We start from the raw sequence: 24,499 nt of genomic DNA, 5'->3' as shown, positions 1-24,499 counted from the left end.
TTTTGTTATTTCCCCTTTGACTGATACACTGAATGATTGATTGGCTAATAAAAGAATGTTAATGCTCAATGGAATTTATAATTAATATTTTTATTTGCATGACAATATGCTGCCTGGTAGCTCAGCTGGTAAAGAATCCACCTGCAATGCAGGATACCCCGGTTCAATTTCTGGCTTAAATTTCTCCTGGAGAAGGGATAGTCTACCCACTTCAGTATTCTTGGGCTTCCCTGTTGCCTCAGACGGTAAAGAATCTGCCTGCAATGTGGGAGACCTGGGTTTGATCCCTGGAAGACCCCTTGGAGAAGGGAATGGCAACTCACTCCAATCTTCTTGCCTGGAGAATCCCCATGGACAGAGGAGCCTGGCAGGCTACAGTCCATGGGGTCCCAAAGAGTTGGACACGACTAAGCACAGGACATTATTTTCTCTACCTAGATGTATTTCATTTCTGAGTTTACTAGAAGAAAGTTTATTTGTGGAGTGCTCAGAGTTAATAATTTATAAAATCATAGGCAAAGGAGGCTCAAAGATGATGGTGGAGGTGGTTCAGATGACATGCCTGGAGCCTCAAACAGGATAAGAAGTGAGATCAAGAAGAAGCTATTAGGGAGGAAATTTGAGTATGGAAAAATTAGAGTTCCCAATGTGCTAAGAAATGGTTTTATTCAGGATGAACACATTCAAGAATTTTAAAAATGGATGATTTCCCTCTGAGAGCGAAACATACTGGTGTTCAGTTTTATATTTGATGTTTTCTGGGAAATGATGAAGCTTCATCATTGTTTGTTTCCTTTAGTTTCATACCACCGATCTACAAAGTGGCAAGTGATAGCTTGGAGTCTAGGGATCTTGTGTGTGGTCCTGATAATAACACTGCGTGTCTTGCTTGCAAACTGTAAGTAATTGAGAAAATATCTATTCTTCTTACAATCAGTATATCAGCAACATGTTTCAATGATTTGAAATCAGGACTGAATTTTTACATTGTCTTAACATTTTATCCTAAAGAGAACTAATTACTATCGTGATTTTTGCCATAGTATTTTCTGGCAGAGAAGACCAAAACCAAAAAATATCAACTATTCCCACTCTATCTTCTAAAAATGGTGGTGAGTATTCTCTCTGTTCAGTCTAATTCTGATTACTGGGGCTAACGAGTTTATTTTCCCGACATCCACAAAACTTTAATCAGTCTGATAGAAAATATCATGTTATAGAATGTTCAGTTTTTCATTAAGGAAAAATTAATATTGGGCAAAAGAAGAAAGATGATAAAGAAGAATGTGAAAATACTCAAGTATTATGTGTGTAAGTATTGTTTGTGATTTGATTCTTATTAGGAGAAAAAGGGGATTTAAATTATATTGAGGTGAGGGTGTGAGAAATGGGTGAAGGATGTCTAAAAGGTAGAAAGAAAACAAGGGAAAAGACAGGGAGTTGTGTCTCATTAGCAATTTTTCTTTCTCGCTTTCTCTGATGGAGATGACTAGCAGTTTTGAAATTACAAGCATATATATTTCACATTTATATTTATTGTACATCCAGATTCAGTGGCCATAATACAGAAAGTTGTTTTTAGTTTTCTCTCTTTTTCACATATTGCAAGTTTACTCCAATCCTTATCAGTAAATTCAGCACTTCTAAAGAAAAAGATATATCTATTCCTAATTGAGCCTGTCTTTCCAAGAAGTTGGAATTTTTCCCCTCTGTTATCCTTTTGGGGAAATCATTGCATTTTAATTAACAGAGTTGGATTTTCAGGAAGGATGTACTTGCCAAGAAACAAAGTATCTTTCTACACACACACACAAAAACAGAAGGATACGGCTCCTATAGCAACCAAAAGCATTCCTCATTAGTATTATCCATGAACATTCCTTCAAAGAAGTTAAAAAGAAAAGAAAAATTATAACAATAATGGAGTAATTTATACATGGCATGAAAATAATTTGGCTTAGCATTCTCCAAGAAATTAAATACAAACATTCATGGAAGGAGAAAAGTCTAAGTGTGAAAAAGATGGAAGAAAGAACAAATTTTAAGTTTTATTAAAAATAAATTGTCTGAATAAAAAGGGAACATCCCAATAGATTCAATAAACAGGAGACTAGACAATACAGCTACTAGTTTTTATTAAAATTATTGTTTCAGAACCTGCTTGATGGCTTTTAGAAAAAAATAAAATCTATAAATGCCAAATATTAGCCATTCATATGACTTGTGTTTTTGTTTTCCTTTCATTCACCTAATTTGAAAATTCTCTTCAGTTCAGTGGCTCAGTCGTGTCCGACTCTTTGCAACGCCATGGACAGCAGGATGCCAGTCTTCCCCATACATCACCAATTCCCGGAGTTTACTCAAACTCATGTCCATTGAGTCAGTGATGCCATCCAACCATCTCATCCTTTGTTGTCCCTGTCTCCTCCTGCCTTCAATCTTTCCCAGCATTAGGGTCTTTGCAAATGAGTCAGTTCTTTGCATCAGGTGGCCAAAGTATTGGAGCTTCAGCTTCAGCATCAGTCCTTCCAATGAATATTCAGGACTGATTTCCCTTAGGATGGACTGGTTGGATCTCCTTGAAGTCCAAGGGACTCTCAAGAGTCTTCTCCAACAGCACAGTTCAAAAGCATCATTCTTCAGCCCTCAGCTTTCTTTATAGTCCAACTCCCACATCCATACAAGACTACTGGAAAAACCATAGCTTTGACTAGACAGACCTTTGTTGACAAAGTAGTGTCTCTGCTTTTTAATATGCTGTCTAGGTTGGTCACAACTTTTCTTTCAAGGAGCAAGCATCTTCTAATTTCATGGCTGCAACCACCATCCACAGTGATTTTGGAGCCCCAAAAGACAAAGTTTCTCACTGTTTTCACTGTTTCCCCATCTTTTTGTCATCAAGTGATGGGACCAGATGCCATGATTTTAGTTTTATGAATGTTGAGTTTTAAGCCAACTTTTTCACGCTCCTCTTTCACATTCATCAACAGGCTCTTTAGTTCTTCACATACTGCCATAATTGTGGTGTCATCTGCATATCTGAGGTTATGGATAATTCTCAGAGCAATCTTGATTCCAGCTTGTGCTTCATCGAGCCCAGCATTTCTCATGATGTACTCTGCATATAAGTTAAATAAACAGGGCGACAATATACGGCTTTAACATACTGTTTTTCCTATTTGGAACCAGTCTGTTGTTCCATGTCCAGTTCTAACTGTTGCTTCCTGACCTGCATACAGATTTCTCAAGAGGCAGGTCAGGTGGTCTGGTATGCCTATCTCTTTCAGAATTTTCTATAGTTTGTTGTGATTCACACAGTCAAAGGCTTTGGCATGGTCAATAAAGTAGAAGCAGATATTTTTCTGGAACTCTGTTGCATTTTTGATGATCCAACAGATGTTAGCAATTTGATCTCTGGTTCCTCTGCCTTTTCTAAATCCTGCTTGAACATCTGGAAGTTCACAGTTCATGTACTGTTGAAGCCTGGGTTGGAGAATTTTGAGCATTACTTTGCTAGGGTTTCAGATGAGTGCAATTGTGCAGTAGTTTGAGCATTTGGCATTTCCTTTCTTTGAGATTGGAAAGAAAACTGACCTTTTCCAGTCCCGTGGCCACTGCTGAGTTTTCCAAATTTGCTGGCATATTGAGTACAGCACTTGCACAGCATCATCTTTTAGGATTTGAAAGAGCTCTACTGGAATTCCATCACCTCCACTAACTTTGTTCATAGTGATGCTTCCTAAGGTCCATTTGACTTCACATTCCAGAATGTCTGGCTCTAGGTGAGTGATCACCATTGTGGTTATCTGGGTCATGAAGATCTTTTTTGTATAGTTCTTCTGTGTATTCTTGCTACCTCTTCTTAGTAGCTTCTGCTTCTGTTAGGTCCATACCATTTCTGTGCTTTATTGTGCCCATCTTTGCATGAAATGTTCCCTTGGTATCTCTAATTTTCTTGAAGAGATCTCCAGTCTTTCTCATTTTATTGTTTTCCTCTATTTTTTTGCATTGATCACTGGGGAAAGCTTTCTTATCTCTCCTTGCTCTTCTTTGGAACTCTGCACTCAAATGGGTATATCTTTGCTTTTCTCCTTTTCTCTTCATTTTCTCAAAAATGACAGAATGATCTCTGTTCATTTCCAAGGCAAACCATTCAATATCACAGTAATCTATGCCCTGACCAGTAATGCTGAAGAAGCTGAATTTGAACGGCTCTATGAAGACCTACAAGACCTTCTAGAACTAACACCCAAAAAAGATGTCCTTTTTATTATAGGTGACTGGAATGCAAAAGTAGGAAGTCAAGAAATACCTGGAGTAGCAGGCAAATTTGTCCTTGGAGTAGAGTGAAACAGGGCAAAGGCTAATACAGTTTTCCCAAGAGAACCCACTGTTCATCGCAAATACCCTCTTCCAACAACACAAGAAATGACTCTATATGTAGACATCACCAGATGGTCAATACCGAAATCAGAATGATTATATTCTTTGCAACCAAAGTTGGAGAAGTTCTATACAATCAGCAAAAACAAGACCATGAGCTGACTGTGGCTCAGATCATGATCTCCTTATTGCCAAATTCAAACTTAAATTGACAAAAGTAGGGAAAACCACTAGACCATTCAGGTATGACCTAAATCAAATCCCTTATGATTATACAGTGGAATTGAGAAATAGATTCAGGGGATTAAATCTGATAGACAGAGTGCCTGAAGAACTATGGTTGGAGGTTTGTGACATTTTATAAGAAGACCATTCCCAAGAAAAAGAAATGCAAAAAGGTTGTCTGAGGAGGCCTTACAAATAGCTGTGAAAGAAGAGAAGCAAAAGGCAAAGGAGAAAAGGAAAGATATACCCATTTGAATGCAGTTTGAAAATTAAAAGCAATCAAATAAAAATAATTAAGGAAATGCAAATTATGATCCCAATGGGTCACACAACCACCAAAATGGATCGAATTTGAAAAGACTGAGAGTAACAAGCTTTAGAAAGGATGTGGAGTTAACTGTACAGACACAATCCCCAATAAGTCTACTCTTAGACATTTAGAAAAGAGAAATGAAGACTTATGTCCATGTAAGACATGTGAAAAAATATTTCTAGACACTTTTCTTATAACTGAAAGTTAAAAGCAATCCAAATGTAAATCACCAGATGAATGAACTGCCAAATTGTAGGTTAGTCATAGAATGGACTATTCAGTAATGAAAAGGAATGAAATCTCTATACTCACCACCTGAGTAAAACTCAGAAACACTATGCTGAGTAAGGTAAGAAAAAATCAATACTGAATGATTCTGCTTATATGAATTGCTAAAAAGGTAATTTGTAAAAAATAATTTACAGTTATGTATATCAGATCCCGGAGAAGGCAATGGCACCCCACTCCTGTATTCTTGCCTGGATAATCCCATGGACAGAGGGCCCTGGTAGGCTGCAGTCCATGGGGTCGCCAGGAGTCAGACACGACTGAGAGACTTCACTTTCACTTTTCACTTTCATGCATTGGAGAAGGAAATGGCAACCCACTCCAGTGTTCTTGCCTGGAGAATCCCAGGGAAGGGGGAGCCTGGTGGGCTGCCGTCTATGGGGTCACACAGAGTCAGAAATGATTGAAGTGACTTAGCAGCAGCAGCAGCAGCAGCATATCAGATCCCAGGTTGCTTGGGTGAAGTAATCATGTGGGGCATTAGTTGAAAAGTGACAGGAGTTAGCTTTTGATGTGATGGAAATATTCTAAATTTTAATTGGAGAGGAAGTTACAGAAGTATATTCATTTTTCAAAACTAATCAAATTGTATACTTCAAAACAGTTTATTTTATTGTGTGTAAATTACAACTCAAGTTGACTTAAAAATAGCACATGCCTGTGTACTAAATTGCTTCAGTCATGTCTGACTATTTGTGACACTATGGACTTAGCCCACAAGGCTCCTCTGTCCATGGGATTCTGCAGGCAAGAAAACTCCAGTGGGTTACTGTGCCCTTCTCTAGGGTATCTTCCCGACCCAGGGATGGGACCCAGGGATCAGGCACTGCAGGCAGATTGTCGTTATTATTATTATTATTATTATTAGGGTAACCATCCAGGGAAGCCCTAATGGTTCCTTTGGTATTACATAATGCCTTTCTTTAGGGCTTCCCAGGAGATGCAGTTTCGATCCCTAGGTTTGGAAAATCCTGTGCAGGAAGAAATGGCAACCCACTCTAGTATTCTTGCCTGGGAAATCTCATGGACAGAGGAGACTGACAAGTGGGATACGACTGAACATGTAGGCATAATGCCTTTCTTTGTCATCATAATTTTGCCTTAAAGTCCATTTTGTCTGATAGAAGTGTTGCTTTGCCCGCATTCTTATTGTTTATATTTGTATTTTTGGAAATATGTTTTTCCATCCCCTCACTTTCAGTTTGTGTATCTTTCACCCTGAAATGTATCTCTTGTAGGTAGTATATCACAGTTTCTTGTTTGGGTTTTTTTTTTTTTTTTTTTTTTTTTTTTAATCCAATATGCTTACTTTTGATCAGAGCATTTAGTTCATTGACATTTAAGTAATAATCATCCAGGTAGCTCAAATGGTAAAGAATCAGCCTGCAATATGGAGACCTGGGTTTGATCCCTGGGTTGAGAAGATCCCCTGGAGGAGAAAAATGGCAACCCCCTTCAGTTTTCTTGCTTGGAGAATCTCCATGGACAGAGGACCCTGGAAGGCTATATAGTCCATGGTCTCACAAAGAGTCAGACATGACTGAATGACTAAGCATGTTGATAGATATGTACTAATAACCATTTACATCTTTGTTTTCTGGTGGTTGTAGTTATTTTATGTTCATTTCTTCTTTTGTTTCTCCTTTTGTGGTTTGCTGATTTTCTTTTTTAGTATACCTGATTTATCTTCTTTTTAGTTTTTGTGAATCTGTTGTATGTTTTGGATCTGTGGTTACCATGGAGTTCAAGTCTGTTAACTCACAGCTATATCTACTTGCTTTAAAAGGATAGGTATTCAAGTTCAAACACATTATAAAAGATATACATTTTTATATTTACCTCTCCCACATTTTGATGTCCTATTTTATAGCTTCATGATTATCCTTTCACTGTTTCCGGTAGTTGCAAGCACTTTTGCATTTTTTTGATTCTTTTTTAATCTACAATCTGACTTAAGTGATCTTAGATTCTTTTATATATTTGCTTTTCCTACTGTGATTTTCCTTTTCCTATAGGTTTTTGTTTCTTTTCTATTTAGAGACTGCCCTTCAATATTTTTTTTGTATAGGTTTAGTATCACTGATTCTTTTGGTCTTTGCTTGTTGGAGAAATTCATTATCTTTCCTTCTGCTCTAAATGATCATTTTGCTAGATAGAGTATCCTGGGTTTAAAGTTTTTTTCCCTTTCTGGACTTTGAATATATCTTGCCACTTCCCTCTCATCTACTGTTGATAAATTATTGCAGAGAAAGCAGCTGACAGCCTTATGGGAGTCCCCTTGTAACTATCTCTTTGTATTTTTCTTTCTGCCTTTAAAATCCTTTCTTTTAATTTTTGCATTTTAATTTGACATTTCTTGATGATGTGTTTGGTTTGATCGTGTTTGGGACCCTCTGTGCTTCCTCTTTCTTTTTTTAGATTTGGAAAGTTTTCAGCTATAACTTCTTCAAAACATTTTTGATTCCCTTCTCTCTCTCTTCTTCTGAAAGCCCTATTTTGTGTGGGTTGGCATGCTTTATATTATCCTATAGATCTCATATGTTGATTTTGTTTTGCTTTATTTGTCCTTATATCTGCTGTTCTGATTATTTCCATTTTTTCTATATTCTGGGTCATTTATTCATTCTTTGTGTCATTTAGTTAGTTTTCTGTTGCTTCTAGATTGCTTTTGAGCTCAGTAATTGAGTTATCTACTTTTGATTGGTTCTTCTTTATAGTTTCTAGTTCCTTTTTATAGTGATCTAACATTTCTATTGATAATCTTTCTTAATTCAGTTAGTATTTTTATTATCAGCTTCTTGAACTCAGGGTCTGGTGAGTTCTGTTTTATTATTTGTTCTTTCAGGGAATTTCTCTTGTTCTTTTAATTGAGAGTAGTTTCTTTGTCATTTCTTTTTATTGAAATTTCTCTGACTGTATTGAATTTAGGAGAAACAGTTGTGTATTGTGGTCTTGAAGGTTGGTTTTCATATGAGAGCAATCCTGTAAAGACTGTCTTTGTCCAGTGTCTTTGGTGTCAGGGCTGATTTTGATATGGAAGCCAGCTACTTCTATCCTCAGGGTATACTGGCCACTATCACTTTGCTAGGGTATGTGAGTGACATTAGTGGTGTGAGGCGGGACTTCCTCTCTACTCAGTAGCTGTTGCTGTCTGTCAGATGCTGGATCTGCTCCCAGTTCCTAGAGTAAAAACCCTGAGGGACAGGCTCAATCAGCCTCCATTTCCCTTGAGTGCATGCCCTGACGCAAAGTGGGGTGCTTGCTGAAGCAAGTGTGAACCATGTACTTACAGGAGACCTATGCATGACCTATGGAGGTGTCCATGGCTCCACTCAGAAGCAGCCTGGGCTTGCATTCCTTCCCCTGTTGTGTTCATCCCAGATCTAGTGCAAGGCTATAGTGTGGAGCATGCTGAGGCTAGCGGTCAGGGCACTGTGGCTGCAGGAAGTGAGTTGGCTGTGCTGCTAGATCTGGGCTGTCTCTGTGGCATTCTTCTTCCAGGCCCTGTCTGCCACAGATCCAGCTCTGAACTGAGGTATGAAGTGGGTGGAGCTGGGGTGCTCTCAGCCGGGAGAGGAACCGCTGAGTGCTCCTGTGGGTGCTGAGAATGGCTGTCACTGCGCCCACCCGAAACACACCTCAGGCTCATCCAGATTGCCTCTGTGTAGTTATCAATCCTCTGTCATTACCTGTCTAAGGAGACTCAGTATGAAGCCACTGAACACTCCTGCAGTACTGCCCGGCAGGTTTGCTCACAGTGGCTAGCATCGCCCCACCCAGATCACTCTCTAGGCCTCCCAGTCTGTCCCTGCAGAGCTAGACAGAGTCTTTTCCCAGGGCCTGTTTGGCTGGATACCACACCAAACTATGGTGTGGAGTGAGCAGGACTGGGGTGATTACTACTTTGTATTGAAATGTGTGGCGATGCAGCAGTCACCAATGCAAGACTCTCCCCACCCTGACTGTTAGCCAACCAGCACACACACTGTCCTCATAAGTAGAGTCTAGGCTTTTAGAGCCCTCTGTCTGTCCCGGGAGTTTTCCCATCAGGCAATAGGGCTTGTCTCCTCCACACAGGATCCAGGACTGGGATGCCCAGACTATGGCTTATCCTGCTTATTCCACAGGCTGAGGGTTCTTCTCTTCCCTTTCAGATCCCTCCCAGGGGTGCAAGGTCCTGAACTGATGCCCCTCTTATTCCCCATCCTACCAGGTTACAGTTTTCTTGCCATTTTGGTTTTATGGGAGTTCTTCTGCCAGTTTCCATTTAGTTTTTCATGAAAATTGCTCCATATGTAGGTGTGTTTTTGAAGTGTTTGTGTGGGTAGATGAATTTCATGTCCTGCTCCTCTATCATCTTATCCTCCCTCAAGTATATGTTTTTGATGATTTTAAAGAGATTATTAAAAATGCAAATTATATGTTTATTAAATAGTTGAAATATGTTTTTAAAAATTACTTGCTGAATTTTATTCTGTATATTTAAAATCATTAATAATAACCATTTTTGACAAAAGTGGAGTAACTCATCAGTTACTTTCTGTATTTGTATCTTTATATGTTGTTTAACCTCTTATTTTATTTTTAATATTTATTTATTTGGTTGCATCAGGTTTTAGTTGCAGTGAGTCGGATGAAACCCAGGCCCCTTGCATGGGGAGCAAGGAGTATTAGCCATTGGACGACCAAAGTAGTCCCTGGTCTTTTAAATATGCATGTATAACTTTAATCACGTAAAACAATCTTGTAATATTATTTGGAATGCATTTTCCTTATAGGTAAAATTTGATAGCAAATTTTAAGTAAAAATTCAATACGTGAGCTAAATATTGTTGTTAGCTACGGTTTGTATAAAATTTGCCCAGGAATGTTACAAAAAATGCTTGTTTTGCTTTCTACCTAATATTCATCTGTATAACAAACACAAAGGTATAGGAATTGTGTTAGTAGTAGTGATTCATATTACAGAGTACACATTAAATGTGTTTATATTTTCTAGAATGTTCCTGTGACCTTTGTTCCTCTCACTGGATTGGATTTGGAAATAGTTTTTACCATCTTTCCAGTAAAGCCGGAACCTGGGTGGAAAGCCATGCTGCCTGTGCAGAGCTGAATTCCCACCTTCTAAAGACTGATAATAAGGAAGAGCTGGTAGGATAGACACTTCTGTCTTTGTTTTTGTTGTTGGTGGTGTTATACTGTAACCATATTTGGTTTGAAAGCATTAGTGATTGACACCATAATTTGGGAAAACTGGAGATTCTCAAAAGTATATGATATTTTCTTTCTTTGACTCAATTTTCTTAGGGAGAGATTAGAGAAACTACTTTTTGAATGTTTAATGCTAGAAGAAAATCACATTAACAAATGAAATATCTTGAGAAAAAAAAAATCTTTTTAAAACTAAGTAAATGTATGCCACCCCTTGGGAGAACTTTAACCAATAACCTTTGAAAGGAGTGGATTATAATATGCATATTTTTCTGGTTTATGACTTTTTTCCTAATAGGAAATTTTATCACTGTTAGAAGCAAAAGGATGGATAGGTCTTCAAATCAATGAAAGCAGTGAATCCTGGTTATGGGAAGATGGCACCATAGTAAATGAAAGCCTGTAAGTACAGTAGTTTGATAACTGAACTTTTTTGTGTATATAAGGATGTTTGCATGTTATGTGTGTAGGGCACAGAAAGATCAGCCAAGAAAAATGAAGTTATTATGTTTTTTGAAAATCATCCTGTGAGATTTACTTGGGGGAAAATTGCCAGTTCCTTCTAAAAAAATCTCACCTTTAGGGACTTTACATTTTTAACTTTACTGGACTCAGGAGAAATTTGTGCATAGTTTTAGGCAAGCTTATAAGTCTATAGACTTCTGTTGTATTTTTATTATTTGTCATTTGGCTTATAATTCTACTTAAACAGGATAGGATTAGATATTATCTAATATTTTTGGTTACATTTTAATATTTTGTAATTAAAGACTATTAATATTCAGAGTTTTGTTCTTGCTTTGATTTGTTTAGTTTGTTCTTTTACTATTTCTCATTTTGTTTTTGCTGATTTTAAGCATGCAAGTTGGCATTTGTAGATGTCACACCTTGCTTTACAATTTTTTTTTGCAGATTAGAATTCCTGAAAATGGATCATGACAGTTGTGCATATATTGAAGGAAATTATGCTTATGTTGCTAACTGTTCATCTGGGAAATCTTACATCTGTGAGCTTACCATATAGCAGCTGAATTTTGCTAATACATATTTTTAGTGAATTTTAATTTATTAAAAAGTACAAAATATGTAGTTGCTTTTATAAAATGTTATAAATTATTACTAAAGCTTTTTTTTTTTTACTGTACACAGAATACTTTAGCTAAATTTTTTAATTTAAATGTATTCGAAGTGAAGACAATTTATCACCCAAATTCCTTGGGAGTAAGTATTTTCCCTATGAGAACTCATATTAATATTTTTTTGTTTAAAAAATTAACAAGCACCTTTTATGAACTAAAAAAAAATTGTAAAAATTAAGGATACAAAAATAAAAAGGGCTTCTATATCAGTTAGGGTTCTGGCATGAAATAGACATCATTTAAGATTGTTCAAGAGGTTTACAGTGATGAGGACACTCACCATATTGGTGAGATTTAATGGAAAAACAAGAAATAGCAAGATCTATAGACCTCTCCTTGGGGGCAAGTCTTGGGCAAGACAGAGTGCTTGTGTTCAAACACACTCCTGAAGAGCAGAGTCCAGGTTTCCCACAGTCCTTCCATCTGTCCCAGTAATTCTACCATTAGCCACAGGGGCTTGTTTCCCCCACAAAAGACTCCAAGACTGTCACACCCAATCTGTGGCCTGACCCATTCAATCCCAAGAGTGGGTCTCTGTCAGTATAATTTCCCTTTTCCTCTGAGTCCCCTCCAAGGGGCACCAGTCCTGACCCAATCACTTCCCTTCCCTTCCTACCTGATTACTTGTTTCTTTCCACTGTTTGGTTATACAGGAGTCCTTTTGCCAGTTTCCAGTTAAGTTTCAGTGAAAATTTTTCCACATGTGGATGTATTTTTGACACATTCGTGAAGAGGCAGATGAACTTTATGGCCTCTTACTCCTCCATCTTAATCTGAAAAGTGTTAGTCACTCAGCTGTGTCCAACTCTTTGCAACCCCATGGACTCTAGTCCACCAGGCTCCTCTGTCCATGGGATTCTCCAGGCAAGAATACTGGAGTGGGTTGCCATTCCCTTCCCCAGGTCTTGATCTAAACCTACTTTATTTACTTGGAATACAGCATGCCTCCCTTTTGAACTATAAAATTTCTGCTGAAAAGCCAAATGATAATGTTATGAGAGTTCTCTTGTATATAACCAGTTGCTTTCCTCTTGCTGCATTTAGTATTCTCTCTTTACTTTTAATTTTTGCCACTATCATGATGTGTTTTTTGTGAACCCCTTTGAGTTCCTATTGTCTTGGATCTTCTGTGCTCCTGGACAGGGATATTTGCTCCCTTTTCCAGGTTAGGGAAGTTTTATGCTCTTATTTCTTCAAATGAGTTCTCTGCCCCTTTCTATCTCCCATTTCCTTCTGGGTCTCTATAATGCAATTGTTTGTGTATCTGACATTGTCCCATACGTGTCTTAAACTGTCCTCAATTTTTAAAATTCTTTTTGCTTTATTCTGTTCAAGTCAAGCAATTTCCACCATTGTCTGCCAGTTTGCTCATCTGCTCATTGGGGTCATCTAATCCATTGCTGATTTCCCCACGTGTATTTTAAAATTTTATTTATTGAAATCTCCAGCTCTTTGTTTCTTCTGATATTTTCTAACTCTTTGCTAAAATCTGTGCTCACCCACTCTTCTCCCAAGTTCACTGAGAGTTCCAAGTTCACTGATCTCCATGATCATTTCCTTGAATTCTGTCAGATAGATCTTCACTTTGTTTCTTCTTCTTCCGTGATTTTACCTTGTTCCTTCAATTGAAACATCCTGTCTCCATCATTCTCTCTGATTCTCTATATTTGCTTCTCAGTGTTAGGTAGTTTGGTCATGTTTCTGGTTCTTGGAGAGCTCCAAGTTCACTGATCTCCATGATCATTTCCTTGAATTCTGTCAGATAGATCAGTTCCCTTCACTTTGTTTCTTCTTCTTCCACTCTTCTTCCCACTCTTCTCCCAAGTTCACTGAGAGTTCCAAGTTCACTGATCTCCATGATCATTTCCTTGAATTCTGTCAGATAGATCAGTTCCCTTCACTTTGTTTCTTCTTCTTCCACTCTTCTTCCCACTCTTCTCCCAAGTTCACTGAGAGTTCCAAGTTCACTGATCTCCATGATCATTTCCTTGAATTCTGTCAGATAGATCAGTTCCCTTCACTTTGTTTCTTCTTCTTCCACTCTTCTTCCCACTCTTCTCCCAAGTTCACTGAGAGTTCCAAGTTCACTGATCTCCATGATCATTTCCTTGAATTCTGTCAGATAGATCAGTTACCTTCACTTTGTTTCTTCTTCTTCCGTGATTTTACCTTGTTCCTTCGATTGAAACATCCTGTCTCCATCATTCTCTCTGATTCTCTATATTTGCTTCTCAGTGTTAGTAGTTTGGTCATGTTTCTGGTTCTTGGAGAAGTGGTCTTATGTAGGAGATGTCTTATGGGACCCAACAGTAGACTTCTCTGGTTACAGACCCATATGCTCTAGGGGTGACTCTGTGTGGGATGCATAGGCCAACTAACTACTATGGGGACACTGGTAGATGTGGTTAGTCCCTGTCTTGTTGGTTATGTTTGCAGAAAACATTTTTCATGTTGTCATTTTTTTTTTCACTTTTCCAATAGTATCTTTTTGATAGACACGAAGACTTTATTCCCCAGATGTATTGAGATATAATCAAAATATAATGTTAAGTCAAACATTTTGATTTGATAGATTTATATACTGCAGAATGACTGCCATAATTGCATTGACTAGTACCTCTGTCCTATCACAGAGGTACCTTTCTTTTTCATGGTAAAAATTTTCAAGATCTATTTTATTAGCAACTTCCAAGAATATATTACAATATTATTACTTTATTCATCATGCTGTACATTAGATCTCTAGAATTTGTTAACCTTACCACTGAAAGTTCAGTCAGTTCAGCCACTTGGTGATGTCCAACTCTTTGGACCCCACGAACTGCAGCATGCCAGTCTTCCCTGTCCTTTGCCAGCTCCTGGAGCCTGCTCAAACTCATGTCCATTGAGTCAGTGATGCCATCCAACCATCTCATCCTCTGTTATTCCCCTCTCTTCTTGCCTTCAATCTTTCCCAGCATCAGGGTCTTTTCAAATGAGTTAGTTCTTCAAGTTAGGTGGCCAAAGTATTGGAGTTTCAGCTTCAACATCAGTCTTTCCAATGAATATTCAGAGCTGATTTCCTTTAGAATGCACTGGTTGGATCTCCTTGCAGCCCAAGCGACTCTCAAGAGTCTTCTCCAACACCACAGTTCAAAAGCATTAATTCCTCGGCCTTCAGCTTTCTTATAGTCCAACTCTCACATCCATTCAAGACTACTGGAAAAACCATAGCTTTGACTAGACAGAACTTTGTTGGCAAAGTAATGTCTCTACTTTTTAATATGCTGTCTAGATTTGTCATAGCTTTTTTTCCAAGGAGTAAACATCTTTTAATTTCATGGCTGCAGTCACCATCTTCAGTGATTTTAGAGCACAAGAAAATAAAGTCTCTCACTGTTTCCACTGTTTCCCTATCTATTTGCCATGAAGTGATGGGACTGAATGCCATGATTTTAGTTTTCTAAATGTGGAGTTTTAAGCCAATTTTTTAACTCTCCTCTTTCACTTTCATCAAGAGGCTCTTTAGTTCTTCACTTTCTGCCATAAGGGTGCTGTCATCTGCGTCAGTCAGTCAGTCAATTCAGTTGCTCAGGTGTGTCCGACTCTTGTGACCCAATGAACCATGCACCCCAGGCCTCCCTGTCCATTACCAACTCCCAGAGTTCACCCAAACCCATGTCCATTGTGTCAGTGATGCCATCCAACCATCTCATTCTCTGTCGACCCCTTCTCCTCCTGCTCTCAAGTTTCCCCAGCATCAGGGTGTTTTCAAATGAGTCAGCTCTCCACATCAGGTGGCCAAAGTATTGGAGTTTCAGCCTCAACATCAGTCCTTCCAATGAACACCCAGGACTGATCTCCTTTAGGATGGACTGGGTGGATCTCCTTGCAGTCCAAGGGACTCTCAAGAGTCTTCGCCAACATCATAGTTCAAAAGCATCAATTCTTCTGCACTCAGCTTTCTTTATAGTCCAACTCTCACATCCATACATGACTACTGGAAAAACCATAGCCTTGACTAGACGGACCTTTTTTGACAAAGTAATGTCTCTGCTTTTTAATATGCTGTCTAGGTTGGTCATAATTTTCCTTCCAAGGAGTAAGTGTCTTTTAATTTCATGGCTGCAATCACCATCCACAGTGATTTTGAAGCCCAGAAAAATAAAGTCAGCCACTGTTTCCACTGTTTTCCCATCTATTTGCCATTAAGAGATGGGACTGGATGCCATCATTTTAGTTTTCTGAATGTTGAGCTTTAAGCCAACTTTTCCACTCTCCTCTTTCATTTTCATCAAGAGGTTCTTTAGTTCTTCTTCACTTTCTGCCATAAGGGTGGTGTCTTCTGCATATCTGAGGTTATTGATATTTGTCCCGGCAATCTTGATTCCAGCTTGTGCAGCGTTTCTCATGACGTACTCTGCATATAATTTAAATAAGCAGGGTGACAATATACAGCCTTGACATGCTCCTTTTCCTATTTGGAACCTGTCTGTTGTTCCATGTCCAGTTCTAACTGTTGCTTCCTGAACTGCATACAGATTTCTCAAGAGGCAGGTCATCTGTGTATCGAGGTTATTGATATTTCTTCCAGCAATCTTGATTCCAGCTTGTGCTTCATCCAGCCCAGCATTTCATTACCTTTGACTAATATCTCCCTACCTCACTCCAAGTCACTGGTGACTATCACTTCTCTCTCTGTTTCTCAGAATTTGACTTCTCCAGATTCCGCACATATTTGATATCATGTAATATTTGTCTATGTCTTTCTGACTAATTTCGATATCAAACTGTCTAGTGTTGCTTTCAGAATATATAGTTTTGTATTTACCATGCCAAATTCTCTCTTACCATTCTTCAGCTTTATAAGTAAAATGCCCATTCTTGGCTCTTTGCCCTACTATACAATTTTTAGAAATACCTGGTTTAGTTCTTGAAAAAAATTAATAATAGGATGTTATTTTAGTTATACTAAATGTTTATAACACTTTGGGCAGGGTTTGCCAATTTGTAATGTAAGTAAATATTTCAGAGAATTGGTAAGATATTTCACCATTAATTTAGGTCTTCTTCAGTCATTTTCAATAAAACTTCATAATTCTTTACATAGTAATTGTGTTTGTCTTTCATAAGATTTATCCTAGGTATTTAATTTTTTCCTTAATGTAAATGATATCATTTGTTAAATTTATACTGGAAGTGCAACACTCATAAAGAAAATAGAACAGACAATTAATGTATAACTTGTCTAATTTTCACAAAATAAATATACCTGTTGTGGGATACATTGTGTTGCCCCCAGAATATAATTTGAAGTGTTAACTCCATATTTCCAAATGTGACCTCATTTGGAAATAGATCTTGATATGTGATCTAGTTAAAACTAGTTCTTTTTTTAGAGATAAGCCTAGAAAATTGTGCTCAGGTGTCAGCCCTGCTCACAACCTTATTTTGAACTTCTACCTTCCAGAACTGTGAAAAACAAAATCTGTTTTTTCAAGATATTCAAATTGTGCTACTTTGTTACAGAAGGCCTAGGAAACAAACACTACATTGATGTAACCAGCACCCAGATAATTGAATGATATTCCAAGCACCTGAGAAATGCCTCTTGGACATTGTCTCCAGAAATAACTCCTTATCTTCATTAACAGCTATCCATTCCACATCATTATTCTTTTTGGGAATAAATCCCCACTACAGTACATTTTTTCCTAATTTATAATAGCAGAGATTAGATTTACCTGGTTTTAGACTGTATGAATAAATGGAATCTTATAGAATAAACTATTTGTGTCATTTTTTCCCCTCAAAATTGTTTGTGATATTAATCCACAATGACATGAACAGTTTAAATAAAAGAGATACCATAAAGAAATATTCAGCCTCAGAAAGACTAGGAAAATGTAAATTTAAATAATTCAAGAAAATCCTTTCTGTTGGTGAAGGCTTTCCTGGTAAGATATCTCTTACATCCTTAAACTAAGATGATGAACTATTATCTTGACCTTTTGTTAAAAATAAATAGCTAGGTTGTAGTTCTTACCCTAGTTTTCATTTCTTCAAATTTGTTTGAGTGCCAAACAGATATTGTTTTCAAAAGGAATAGCAAGTAATTTATAAAGATATAAGAGAGGTAAGATTTATTTCATTCTGCTGTGGTGGCAATGTTTTGAGAAAATTCAAGTTGCATATACTTTTTGAAATTAAGCTTAATCTGATGCTTTGTTTGCAAAGGAGAAATCTACTACAATGAAACCAGTAATTTTATGCATATCTGTTTTGAGTGGTTATATTCAAGAAGCATTCATAGGGCAACAGTAAAGATGAGGGAAGGGTCACATTTCAAGTGAGCCCCTAGGGAAGCCCTTCTTATTCACTAGCACACACTAAATTAAAAAAAAAAATAATAGATCCAGAGGACTTAAAACTGGATAAGAAATCAATATTGAGATATAATCTAAGGTTTTTAAAATAATTTGTTTTTTTTTTTAAATAATCTTCACCACTAGAGATGCTCTGAAAGTTCAGTTTGTCATGAAAAAATTTCCCCAAATTTAAAAATAGTTTAAAATTTATTATACAGTATTGATTGACTTCACTTTTTGATAGATTGCCTGGTTGAGATCACAAGATGGCTATGGATGGCATGAATTTTGTATTCTCATAGTTTTAGTGCCAATAAAAATAATAACTCAAATTCAACAGTTCCTGTAAAGACCCAAGCTTAACCAGATTGAGAGGCAGGCACCAAAACAGTAATGGAGACCAGGGAATGCAATACACTGATTGATTCTAATTATTCCTCTGTCCATGGCCAGGCACAAATACTGGAGTGGGTTGCCATTTCCTTCTCCAGGGCATTTTCCTGACCCAGGGATTGAATCCTGGTCTCCTATACTGCAGTAAGATTCTTCACCATTTGAGCCACCTGAGAAGCCCCAAACCACCACCACAAGGAAGATAAAAATGGGTGGAGATTCTCTGAATCCTGGCACATGTAATAGGTTTAAACAAGTAAATATCTCACTTGGAATATGATATGAGTTAGTCACTCAGTCGTGTCTGACTCTTGTGACATCATGGACTGTAGCCTGCCAGACTCCTCTGTCCATAAGATTTTCCCAGCAAGAATACTGGAATAAATAGCCATTCCCTTCTTCAGAATATCTTCCTGACCCAGGAATCAAACCTAGGTCTCCCCACTGCAGGCAGATTCTTTACCAACTGAGTCACCAGGGACATGACATACAAGGTAACATATTCACAGGTTCAGGGATGAGGATGTGAACATCTTTGAGGGCCCTTTATACACTATCTCCCACAGTCTTCCATTCCTTGGAAGAGGAATTTGGAATTCTACACTATGGCCTGTTTCTCTCCCTGGGCAAATTCTCTGAGCACTGCTCTGATGCTGGGAGTGAGTGCATGACATGTTCCTCTTATGTGACCATCTCGCTCTAGGAGCTGAGCGTTTGGCAGATGGAAATAAAAGTTTAAGTCGCTCAGTCGTGTCTGACTCTTTGCAACCCCATGAACTATACAGTTCATTGAATTCTTAGGTCAGAATGTTGGAGTGGGTAGCCTTTCCGTTTTCCAGGGGATCTTCCCAAGCCAGGAATTGAACCCAGGTCTCCCACATTGCAGGTGGATTCTTTACCAGCTGAGCCATAAGGGAAGCCCAAGAATACTGGAGTGGGTAGCCTGCCCCTTCTCCAGGGGATCTTCCCCACTCAGGAATCGAACTGGGGTCTCCTGCATTGCAGGCAGATTCTTTTTTTTTTTTTTTTAACCAACTCAGCTATCAGGGAAACCCAGATGGAAGAAGGCAGCATTGGCTGCCGGTATTAGTAACTGTTGTTTAGTTACTAAGTCATGTTGAACTCTCTGTGGCCCCATAGACTGTAGCCTGCCAGGCTCCTCTATCCATGGGATTTTCCAGGCAAGAGCCCAGGAGTGGATCGCCATTTCCTTTTCCAGGGGATCTTCCCAACCTAAGAATCAAACCCACATCTCCTGCATTGTCAAGTGGATTCTTTACCACTGAACCACCAGGGAAGCCTTGTACTAGGAATTACTTCTCTGCATTTTCCTAATTTCTCTACAGTCATTTTAATGAAGTATTCATAGGAGCTGTACTGGAGCAAATCCAAACAGATGGGACCAACTATACTCTTTCTTGCAATCTTCACCAAATTTAAGGAAGATTATAGTTTTTATTCATTGATTTACTACAGTCTGGAGGGTTGCAAAGAGTCGGACATGAGAGAAGCAACTTGGCACAGCATAGCAACAAATATTTCTTGAGCCTCTCCTTTATGTCTGTCACTCTTCGAGGGTCTGAGGCTGCATAAATGGACAAAACAAAGAAAAGTCACTCTCCACACGGACTGACATTAAAGTGGAAAAATGACAAAGACAGTGAAGAAGTAAATTACATATAATAAGTGATCATGATGCTAATAAGCAAAATAAAGCAGTGAAGGCTATTATGCAGTGTCAAAGAATTGGATATTTAAATAAAGAAATCATGAAAGGCCTTGGCTCATCCTGATATCATTGTATTTTTGCTTTGAGAATCAACTTAATGATCTAACTGTTCTCATTCTCTTGGTTGAAGGTGTTTCTCCGTCCTTACTATTATAAAATGCCTTTTCTACAGTATAATTACTCTTTATCAATCAAATGCATAATAGATTGACAGGACTGTAATTTCTGTATTAAAAAAGCTTGATAGCTTACTGATGCTATCAAGGGACAGAAACAAACAAACATTACAATGCAGGGTAGAAAGAAGGGTAAGGGGAACCTGGGGTGCATTAAGAGTATATAAAATAGCCCTGACAAAAATGTAGTATGTGTGGAAATGTGTGTGTGTGTGTGTGTAATACTTAAGGTTAAACAAATGAAAGAAGATTAAGTATATTTCTGATAAGACAGGACAAGTTTAAAGATACACTATTTTCTGTTGGTGGCTCAGAGCTTAAGGAGTCTGCCTGCAATGCGGGAGACCTAGGTTCGACCCCTGGGTTGGGAAGATCCCCTGGAGAAGGAAATGGCAACCTACTCCAGTATTCTTGCCTGGAGAATCCCATGGACGGAGGAGCCTGGTGGGCTACAGTCCACTGGGTCGCAAAGAGTCAGACACGACTGAGCAACTTCACTTTCACTTTTGCTTTCAAACTATGGTGGAGGTAATGAAGATAATGGTGACCTCCCTCAAAAGATCCCATGCATGTACTTCGGTAAAGTGTCTGCCTACAATGCAGGAGACCCGGTTCGAACCCTGGGTCAGGAAGATTCCCTGGAGAAGCAAATGACAACCCACTCCAGTATTCTTGCCTGGAAAATCCCATGGACTGAGGATCCTGGTGGGCTACAGTCCATGGAGTCGCAAAGAGTCGGACACGATTGGGTGACTTCACTTACTGAACTTACTTATTTTCTGTTAATGTTTTTCATAAGCTCTATCAAGTAACACCACACCAAAAATAATATCGGTTGGCTCTTAGATGCTATGAAAAATGGAAATGAGAGGTGGTGTAACTCCTACACTCAGGAAGCACCGTCCAAGTGAAATATGACCGATAGAATTAAATGCACAAAGAAACTAGTAACAGAACACAGAAAGATGAGTGCGTGTGAGTGGGTGAAGTGTGTAGCAGTTGACTCTGCTCACACACAGGAAGCTCTAGCTCGCCGAGGCTGTGGTGGACACTGTGGCTTCCAGGGGAGATGGCACTCAGCCTGTGAGGTCAACATGGGTGGAGGTGCTGTTTGCTATGTGGCTGAAACAATGGCCTTTTCCCTGTAAACATATTAACATCTCTTAACAAAGGAAATACTACAAAGTGGGTGAAATGAGGTCATTTTCAGGTAAATAAAGTGAAGAAGACATTAGTAGAGAAAGTGAGACTGATCTTAAGATATTCACAGATATTCTAGAAAAGAGAAAGACTACACTTTAATACTTAAAAGCATACAAAACCTGTCCATTCATACACATGTGAAGGCAAATTTAAAGCATAGGAATTATATTAATATTGATTGTATCAAAATTCAGTTACTTTTTTATTAATACTAGAAATAATATTAGTACCCCTGAATTAATGGATTACATTCACATGCACAAATGTAAAATTTGGTATTATGAGTTACCAAATGTAAAATTTGGTATTACAAAATAGAAATGCCAGTAAGAATTTTGAACCTAATTGCAAGTTAATGACTAAAAGTGACTTTAAGAATCTTGCAAATATTGAAAATCTTATTCCACCAAGGAATGACTTCTTCAAAACTGTAATTATTTTACCAAACATTGTAAACAGTGTGTGTATACTGAGGTCTGTTAGTCCATACAGAGTGGATTACCTCCCCCTTTTTTTTCTGGTTGAAAGTGATGTATTTTAAAAGTATTTGTGTTTTTAACCAGCATTTCAATTATAGACCAAAGAATTATATTTTATAAACTTGGAATTTACACACAAGGATAAAATTTATGGAATATTAGTATATAAAAAGCTACTTACTTTACTGAATATTTGTATTTAATTCTGTGTTTAATGTTTAGATCTTTGTTTTGATTCCAATTTTTTGAAAACAGATTTGCCAAAATTCCTGTAGCCTTAGGTAAGTGAAGGTGTTTGAAGCACAAAATCAACTACAGATTCACTGAGAAAGAAATAGAAAATACAAGACTACATTCCTGAAAGTTTGGGCTAGCAAAGTTTTAAAAATATGTGGTTTAAAATCTAGTTAAACTCTAGAAAAAACCTCTGATCCACTATTGTAGACACTGGCATTTCAGTTTGTAGGAGTGTGTGAACTTGGGAAGTTGGGAAAAGTTTAGAGTTTTCAAAGATTAATACTAAAGTTCAAAAATGTAAAAGAATAATATATGTCAGTATAAGTTCAGAATAAAATTGCAAAATGTTCTATTCTCTCATAAATGTAGAGCAGATTTTTGCATGCCTTTTAATTACTATGTTAGAACCCAGTAAAATTGGAGATTTAATGGATGAAAATCAGCTGTATTGATTTATCAGTTGGAGAGAATCTTATGACTGGAAATTTATTTACTTAGAGATGCTTATTGAAAAAGAAAATATTCATTATTAAAATACATTTTGTTACAGGGCTAAGAATTTTTAGACCTGAAAATAAATATTGTGTTGTTGTTTAGTCACTAAGATATGTCTGACTGTTTTTTGTGGACTATAGCCTGTCAGGCTCCTCTATCCATGAGATTCTCCAGAAAAGAATACTGGAGTGGGTTGCCATTTCCTTTTCCAGAGAATATTCCCAACCCAGGGATGGAACCCTAGACTCCTACATTGGCGGGAAGATTATTTACCACTGAGTGACTAGTGAAGCCCATTAAAAATAAATATTATATTAATCTAAATGCTCAGACTGCGAGTAGCTTTTGTTAGGAATTTTCTGTTTGCTACTTTTCCTCAAGAAATAGTTCAAGGATTTTAACAGGTTTAAATTGGGGCATACAGTTGTCCCTCAGCATCCCTGGGGGATAGGTTCCAGGAACCCCATGGATACCAAATTCTACAGATGCTCAAGCCCTTTATATAAAATTGTGTAGCATTTGCATATAATCTCAGCACATCCTACATATACTTTAAATCATTTCTATATTACTTATGATACCTGATGCACATGCTGTATAAATAGTTTAAGTACAATGTGGAAAGTGAAAGTGTTAGTCACTCAGTCATGTCCCACTCTTTGTGACTCCATGGACTGTAGCTTACCAGGCTTCTCTGTCCATGGAATTCTCCAGGCAAGAATACCAGAGTGGGTAGCTATTACCTTCTCCAGGGAATCTTCCCAACCCAGGGATTGAACCTGGGTCTCTCACATTGAAGGCAGATTCTTTACCATCTGAGCCATAAGGGAAGTCCAAGTACAATGTACGCACTTTGTAAATAGTTGCCAGTTTGCTGTACATTCAAGTTTTGCTTTTTTGGAACTTTCTGAAATTTTATTTTTCAAATATTTTCCATCAGTGGTTGGTTGAATTTATGGATGTGGAACTCATAGATACAGAGGGCCACTTATATATGAAAAGAATGTGAAAATTGATCTATTTAATTAATTTGGTTTATATTGACGTATTTCACAAGATTCTAACTTATTCCCTGTTTTGAGGTAGACATAGGAAATAAGAAACACAGGTGTATCTTTTATACTTAAAAGCAGATCTTCTGAACAGAAAAGACGCCAGGCCGCAGTCAAAAAGATTTCACATCTTTATCTGAAGGTTGTCCCTAGGTTGGGAAGAGCCCCTGGAGGAGGGCACAGCAACCCACTCCAGTATTCTTGCCTGGAAAATCCCATGGATAGAGCCTGGCAGGCTACAGTAGTCCATGGGGTCTCACAGAGTCGGACATGACTAAAGCAACTGAGCAGGCATGCATGCATAAGAACTAAATCAAAGCTTTTGTCAGAAAATAGCAAACATTGTTTCAAAACTGAATTGATATTGTCTGTGGTATTGTCCGTGGTAGGAGAAACTTCTGATTAGTCATTTTAAGAAGATATTGTATTTTTATCAGACTTCATCATGTTATATTTAGATATATATATATATATAAATGTTATATAATATGGATTTCCCAGGTAGCTCAGATGTGAAAAATCAGCCTGCAATGCAGGAAACATGAGTTTGACCCCTGAGTTGGGAAAATCCCATGTGGAAGGAAATGGCAGCCCACTCTAGAATGCTTCCCTGGGAAACCCCATGGACAGAGGAGCCTGTTAGGCTACAGTTCATGGGATGGCAAAAGGGTCAGACATGACTTAGTAACACAACAACAATATTAATGTAATATATATAGGTTATATATTTTTCATATTTAATAAAGAGTTGTATATAAAGTAAAATATTTTGTTTTTCCCTTTTTTCTGGACAAGCATGTCATTTAAAAAAATTTGTCTTCATTTTATT

General features: G+C 37.8%; 1 protein-coding gene across 1 annotated transcript; it reads left to right on the top strand.

Moving 5' to 3' along the window:
* The first annotated feature begins 623 nt into the window (after positions 1–623).
* Positions 624–11,505, top strand: LOC122423860 (killer cell lectin-like receptor subfamily I member 1). The gene is made up of 5 exons (XM_043441303.1): positions 624–898; positions 1,044–1,112; positions 10,209–10,360; positions 10,719–10,822; positions 11,333–11,505. Exons 1-5 carry the CDS (start codon positions 766–768, stop codon positions 11,442–11,444), a joined length of 570 nt encoding a protein of 189 aa, XP_043297238.1. The 5' UTR covers positions 624–765; the 3' UTR covers positions 11,445–11,505.
* The last annotated feature ends 12,994 nt before the right edge of the window (positions 11,506–24,499 follow it).

Source organism: Cervus canadensis, chromosome 21, assembly GCF_019320065.1.
Source record: "Cervus canadensis isolate Bull #8, Minnesota chromosome 21, ASM1932006v1, whole genome shotgun sequence".
In the NCBI taxonomy this organism is placed as follows: Eukaryota; Metazoa; Chordata; class Mammalia; order Artiodactyla; family Cervidae; genus Cervus; species Cervus canadensis.
Note: the sequence above shows the minus strand (reverse complement) of the source record. Positions and strands in the feature narration are given on the sequence as shown.